Genomic DNA, 7,912 nt, shown 5'->3' with positions numbered 1-7,912 from the left:
TGATCAATAGTATAAATTATTAAAAAATGTATATATTTATGACAGTTTTTTGACATGCTTAAATCCATAACCTCTAAAAGTTGCCGGAAGTATGAAATAAATCCATACATACATAATTATATAGTTATATTGAATGGAAAAAAGATAATAAAGTTATTTCAGAAATTAAATATTTGCACATTTTTGCAGAATAGAAGAACATATTTTTCTAAATTATTTAATATATAATAATAATATATATTGTAATAATAACTAATAATTAGTTCACTGATTCTGGGGGGTTTTTATTACTTTTCAGTGTTAATATAACCAATTAGCGGGCGCCAAATTAGAAAGAAAAAATCAAGAATAATGGGAATTTTTACGCAAAAACAATTATGTGGGAAAATAAATATAATTTACTTCATTTACGTATTTTAATAATTCGATAATAATATGATATATTATATTATTTTACTGTATATAATTAAGCATATATTTATGGTGGCATAAATTTAATAAAATAGTTTTACAAAACTAACATATCATTCTTGATGCCTCAGCTCAATACAAAGAAAAATAATATTGCGTATTTATTCATGATTTAAACCGTTTAGATATATTTATGCACATATAGAATAATAATAACAATTAAAATTGTATATACACTATATAATATATACAATAATAAAATAATAAACAATTTATTTTTAATTCAAATATATCATTATCAAATTTTCAATAAAAAATAAATTATATTGTTTGAAATAATTAAAGCACAAATAATTGGGTCAAATAAACGATTTAGTTCGTTTTGTATCATTCTGTTGAATTAAGAAAAAATATAATTTCCGGACCACTTTGTTTTTTTTCCAATTAAATACAAATACATACATATAATACCAATAATACCAATATACAATTTAGTATGAAATATCGTGTCTATTTTTTCGTATTTGATATTGTATATTATGCATTATAAGGTTTCCCAAATAGATTTATTTTTTTTCCTCCAATACAATATGTATTTCCAATTTTTATTTTAAGTTTTTACTTAAATTTATATATTTATTCTTTAAATATGTATCTAATTTTAATATTTTCCAATTTAAAAATTAACAATTTTTTTTTTTTTTCTTGATCTTAAAAACACCGACAACAAAGGCCATTAGTTATATACAGGTTGTGATATATGAAATACATAATTAATTAGGATACACATATTTTTTTTTTTTTATAGTAGGTTGAACAATTTAGTTTCTTTTGTAAAATTAATTATCTTTAGGTTTTTTTCATGATTGCGGTGTCAAGGTTGAAGGATATCCCATTCACAACACGCTCTTGGTTGAACTTTAATCAGTCGGCTGTTAAGTGTTTGACAGCTAAAGCAGTTCCACAAGTTTGGGAAATGAGGGGTTTCTCTCTGGCCATCAGGAAACCCTGGGTGATTCTGGTGTGACCAATGCGGAGTCTGTTAAGAACAGTCTCCTCTTTCCGGTTCAGCTTTGGATTTGTCCAACGGAAGATGTTTCTTTTGATTTCCTATAATTTAGTATTTTGTGGGTTCCTAATTCTTTGCCATTTATTTTTTGTACTTATATTCGTTTATGTATTTTTTGTGTCATCATGTGATATTTGGTTTATTATTAAGGTTTCGTTGTTGTTAATGGCTATTGAGGCTTGTTCGTCAGCTATTTCATTACCTCTTATTCCCGAGTGTCTGGGTATCCACATGATGGTGATATGTTTACCCAAATCGGAAGCTTTCTTAAGATAGTTCTGGATTTTAGATGCAATATCAACGGGGTTGAATTGGTTTTGTAACTTTTTATCGTAATCAGTGAATCGCTAAGGATGATAAATTTGGAGTGGGCTTCATGGATTATAATATCTGTAGCCATTAGGATGGCTAATGCTTCGGCTGTAAATATGAAGTAAATATTAGGTAGGATACTACTCCAAATTTAACAAAATTAGTAATTTTCCTTTTAATTCAGTTGTACTCTGTGATTAATAACTTATACAAAATAAACCATTGCATTATATTTTTTGATTAACCTGGACATATATTATTGTAAACAAAACTTTATTACCCGAGAAGTGAATAATGTGAATTAATATAGTACACTATATATAAGTACACTCACATAGTAGCGTGAGTACCAACTATTTATAAAGCTGTATACTGTTTACTGCAATATACTGGACCAATAAATTATTTACCACAAATTATTTGAACAACTTTAGCTTAAAAATCAAAACAATTTAATTTTTAACTAATCAAGTAATCTTTAGAAGCTTTTCTTAATGGTGTATTTAATAAATGTAATAAAGTTATTTTACTTTTCAAATAGAAAAGTAATTACGTCACTTTCTCGTTACAATTTTTTTTTTAATTACTTAGCAAATTATCATTCTGCCAAGCAATAATATAACTAGAAATACACCTATAGTGTAAAAAGATGTACAAAAATAAAATGTACCTACAGTTAATACATAAGTCATAAGTAGGTACATAAAAATATAAATTGAATATGTGTTAATATAGAACTTAATTAAATAAATACTAAGTACTTACCAGAAAAATAATGTTTTAATCTTATGTAAGTTATAATTGTAGCAATAACTAATAAGTATTTTAAAAATGAAGATTTTTTGTACAATACTAAATTCTATATTAAAAATAAATAACAATAGACAAAAAAGAAATGAAATCGTATTTACTGCATTTATATGAGTATTAGCTAAGCAGGGATCGAAACCATTCAAATTTCAACTGTTACGGTTTCGGTTTTTACAACTGAATCATTTTATCAAGTTTCGAGTTTCTAGTGCTAGATTATCAAATGGCTTAAGTATCGTTCGTGCATTGTTATTGTTAATTTCAACCTTTTTTTTGCAAGACGGCTGCATATCGTAGTTATAACTTTTAGTTATTCCTATACGTCAAATTATCGTGCATCATACATTGCGCATCAAAATATTTAACAATATAGCTTGATACATATTAGGAAAGCTCGATTTGTTTCCTATAATGGGGCACATATTATAATAAAACCAAACATTATTGATTTAAAATATTGTACTATAATCCCAATATGAAGGTGTCCAATAAATTATTATATATATCTTTATCTATATATATATATATATATATATATGTATATTTTAATTCAGGAATATTATTTTTGATGAGATAGAATATAGATAAACTATATGTACATGTTTATTATGATGTTATCTTGCATTTATATAACAATGGATAGGATGAAATTGAACTTGAATTAAGTAATTCATTTTTTTTTCAATTCAAATTGTCAACCAGAATTTGTTGTTATTATTTCAAATTTAATATTTTGTATACTATTCTATTTTTTGTTATTCTGATAATGTGACAATTTGGCACAAGGAAACAGACGATACACAAACGATAAATAGTTATTACTTATTCGCTGTTATTTTTTCTTTTTAATATCATATAACCATTAATTATAGGTAGAACTTAACACATTTAATGACAATATAGAATATATAGATTCTATTAATACTTCCAATATAACAATACAGTATGAAAATATCGTGCCTAACTGTTCGTATTTCGTAATTGTATATTATGCATCATCACAATAGGTTTCCTAAATAGATTTATATTTTACCCCAATATAATATGTATTTTCAATTTTCATTTTTAAGTTTTTACTTAAATTTATTTTTTTTTGCTCTAAATATGTATCTATTTTAAAAATATCAAATTGAAAAATTAACAACATTTTTGTGACAAGCACATGTAACGGAATTTACAATTCCGTTTTATTTGCGGGTGACAAATTCATACATTTATTTTCATATAAGTAAAAATCAATTTCACAATATTTTCTTTTCACATACACTGTTTTAAATAGCTTCTTTGAGCTTGCAATAAAAAATGCAAACGACATATAATAATTGTGCGTGTATGTTAACTCACAGTTTTACCTCCGGAGCGTATATGGACTGACGCTCACACAGTGGTGTTAGCAGGCGAAATGTACTCCCATCGTGCAAAACCGAAGGATAGGCTACTACTGGCTGCACGGGCTGGAACAAGCTCTATATGTTGGAACAGTTCCTCTGGCTAGAATATCTGGAACTGCTCTTCTGGCTGGAATGACTCTGCTGCTGGAACGGCTCCTCTAATTGGTGGCGAACTGCAAAATAGCGTCGGTCATAGAAACGAAATAGATAAAATATAGCGGCGTTAGTACGATTAAACTCGTACTCCAACTGTATGGAGATCAATCCTCGTATTTATAGTGTGTTTTAGTCGATTTTATTTATTGATCCGCTAATAATATGTAAATTGGTGGTTTAGTTGTTCCTTCTGGTCGTTTTCTTTGTTTTCTAGTTGCATAATTAACACCTTTTTTATAATTAAAACAATTTAACATCGGCTAGCTACAGTGGTTTTAATAACATTGTGGCCGATCACGGCGACCGACGTATCGAAAAAAACATTGCGGGCCTATGGAGTATAACGGTGTCCCGTTATACACGTCAAATGTGAAGTTTTAGATATTCTTTTTACTGCACTCCTATTATATAAAGTAAAAATTATAATATTTTATGTTTTAGTAGCTGATTACCCTAATAGATATTCCCCTGAACTGGCTGAACTATGCTTATAACTTTTCAATTATTATCGTCGGGTTAATATATATTAAATTTAATTATTGTTCAGCATTAAAAGTAAGATTTTAGAAAAATTTGATATGAAATTCTGACTCTGAGTCACAACTATTGCCAATTTTTGTTAATTATTTAAATAATAAATCTATATTAAAACAACAAAATATTTTATTATAAATTTCTCAAATCACAATTGTATGGTGATAAAATGTATTACAATTTTATTTTTAGATTCTACTGCTGACTTGGCTCCCTTGATAATACATTCCTAACCATTAACAACGGCCTAGGGAGCCATGAAGCTTATGTTGAAAACCTCTGTCTGAGTCAATTATGTATAATCATATTTAGGCGAAATAAAATAATAAATATGTATTACATGTATTAAATTGCACTTATTAAATGAAAACTTATCTAAAATGGAAAAAATATTAGGTCTCAACAATTTCCATAATATAGAAGTTTCACTGTTTTATACTATGGTTCGTTCTGGGTTAAAATTAAATCAGTGGTTCAGAATTCTGGTAAACTAGAACTAATATATAAAATTGAATATAATTTAAGAACATTTCCTTCGTATAATAGTGTCTAAATAATAATAATAATAATAATAATAATAATAATAATAATAAATAATAACAATAATTAATTCAATCTAAAGCATCAATTATTACATTGAGCTATATACGTAATTGTATTGATGAATTATTGTACATAAACTTCTAAGAAAGTACAAACTCATTACAAATGACGGTCTCATTTGATGTACTACGATAATCTTAAAAAAAAAGTGTTAAAAATACTAACATAATTTATGTTTAAGACTCCAGTTTTATTTTATTCTGTAAAATATAACGTGATATAATATTCTGCAATAACTAGTATAGTTTATTTTATTGATATTACCAAATAATGAAAAAAATAAAACAAAAGACATTATAATTACGACAATAACATATTCTATTATTGTTTTGTCAAATTTAATCAAATTGGAATTTCCCAAGGTCGTAAAAGACTATACTCCATTACGAAACAACCGATTACTTCATTTCTCACATTTTTCATCTTAATCGTCGTTTTATATTTTCCGTAAAAATACACTTTGGGAAAATTATTGTCTGACAATAATTCCTTCAAGTTAAAACCTGTTGTTGTATATGTTCCCTGAAAAATTAAAAAATAAATTGATACAAACACACCAAGTTAGTTATATACAATATTATTATCTAAAGAATTGTAAGTACGAGAATTTTTATATTATCTTGATGAAAAATTGCTTTAAGATAAATATAGAAAAACTTCATACTTATTTAAAATGTAGCTACTCTGTTGTAATATTAAAACATTAGAGTTCATAAATGTATAGAGATATTCAATTTTTAAATTGTATGCGCTTAATGTGAAAACTTAATTGATTAAAGAAAAAAAAAAACAAAAAAAAAAATGGTAATAACATAGTTTATATACTACAAATTTTAGAAGTGTACTTAAGGTGTTGTGAGTGTCACTCTATTTTTAAAATAAATGAAATATGTTATTATTATACAAAAAAGTTTAAGTTCAAATTAAAAATGTTTTTAAATTGTTATATATTAATTAAATTATTGATAATTATCATTTTAATCAGTTATTTCATGACAATTGGAACCTAAAATGTCAATGAAAAATGGTTTTCAAAACTTAGATACAAAAATAAAATTATTAATGAATTTTCAACAAAAAGGACTTTATTAATATTCGTGATTCTTAAACATTTTGTCAGAATTCTAATGTTTAAAAAAATATTGAATCTTTTGATTTTTAATATTTTTGATCCAGAAAACAACAATTTATGGTAAGATCTGTATTAAATTTTCGAGATATTTTACCTAACAAATTAATTGAAATTTAAATTAATAATAAATAAAACTAAAATTAATAAAAATGTCTTGATAAACGATAATATAAAAATTCGATGACATTCATAAAAAAAAATCGAAAATGTATATATAGTTAATTAATTGTATTATACATTACCACTCTTACTGGACAGCTAGCATTGAAAGAGTTAAAGACATTATTTATTTTATTCCATGCTTTCCCTAGGACCTTTATCGTATTACTACATGCATTCTTTGTAGTGTAAACCATTGAATTTGGTTTCCAACCCCCAATCGAACCCCAGGAAGCAGCATTTAAATCAAGCTATAAAGAAAATTGTACATTGTTTTAGATATTCTGAAATAAGAACATTACAATTGTACAAATATAAATAAAGTATAGTTATAAAATCTTAAAATTAAAAACTACTACAACTAATGTGCAAGAACAGAAATTATTGTTAATCAAGCATAGTGATTTTAGTCACAACTCAATGATAATGACGTATGCAATTATTGTATAAATGAATAAAAATGTTGTTTTAATATCTTAAAAGTTGATGGTAATTTCTACTCAATCGTTCTATGTTCAATTATTAACTTTATGAATACAATATATGAAATAGTATCTTCCAAATTAAAAAAAAAAATAGTAATTTTCCTTTTAATTCAGTCGTACTCGATGATTCATATCCTATATAAAATATAACATATATATGTCGATTGGCAAGGACATATCCTATTGTATACAAAACGGTATTCCTCAAGCAGTAAATAATGTAAATTTCTATAATATATTATTGTAAATTTCACGAAAACAAAATTGAGTTCAAATTGAATAATGTGTTAGGTAGTAAAAATTCTACTTAATAATTCATGAATCATGATCAATCTTTTAATTCCTTAGAACTGAATATTTCCCTTTAACTTGAACTAAGTACCAACCTGCAAGTATCTAGTTATATATTTAAATAATATATTATTAATTATATTAAATATATACTTACTGTAAGAGTATCGTCAAAAGGTACTAAGTATGTTATATTTCCTTTTAACTCAGATACATTTAATGTCTTTTTACTCAAATAAACATTATATTGAATTAAACGTTTTGACTCACAAGGGTATATTTTCTCAACTACCAAACAATATTCTCCCTGTAGGAAAATTAATAAATACACATATTCCATTAGAAACTTCGGAAAAAAATAAAATGTAATAATAAATCGTAAACATAAAAATTATGTTATATTATATTTAATAAACCAAGTAGATTATTTATTTACCAAAGGTAAGTTGGGCATAAAATTGGTTTTCGCATAAGATAAAGAGAAAAATACAATGAGAACAAACACTTTCATTATTATCATTATAGTTACTTTATTTCAACATTGAATTTTATAAATTGG

The 7,912-nt window shown here is 25.3% G+C and overlaps 1 protein-coding gene across 1 annotated transcript; it reads right to left on the bottom strand.

Annotated features, from left to right (window-relative positions):
* Window positions 1–5,593: 5,593 nt before the first annotated feature.
* On the bottom strand, window positions 5,594–7,912 carry LOC132927563 (uncharacterized). The gene is made up of 4 exons (XM_060992115.1): window positions 7,790–7,912; window positions 7,511–7,660; window positions 6,661–6,828; window positions 5,594–5,808 (listed from the first exon to the last, which is right to left on the bottom strand). The coding sequence occupies exons 1-4, from the start codon at window positions 7,871–7,873 to the stop codon at window positions 5,629–5,631; spliced, it is 582 nt and encodes a 193-aa protein (XP_060848098.1). The 5' UTR covers window positions 7,874–7,912; the 3' UTR covers window positions 5,594–5,628.

The sequence above is a fragment of the Rhopalosiphum padi genome, chromosome 3 (assembly GCF_020882245.1).
Source record: "Rhopalosiphum padi isolate XX-2018 chromosome 3, ASM2088224v1, whole genome shotgun sequence".
Lineage (NCBI taxonomy): Eukaryota > Metazoa > Arthropoda > Insecta > Hemiptera > Aphididae > Rhopalosiphum > Rhopalosiphum padi.
Note: the sequence above shows the minus strand (reverse complement) of the source record. Positions and strands in the feature narration are given on the sequence as shown.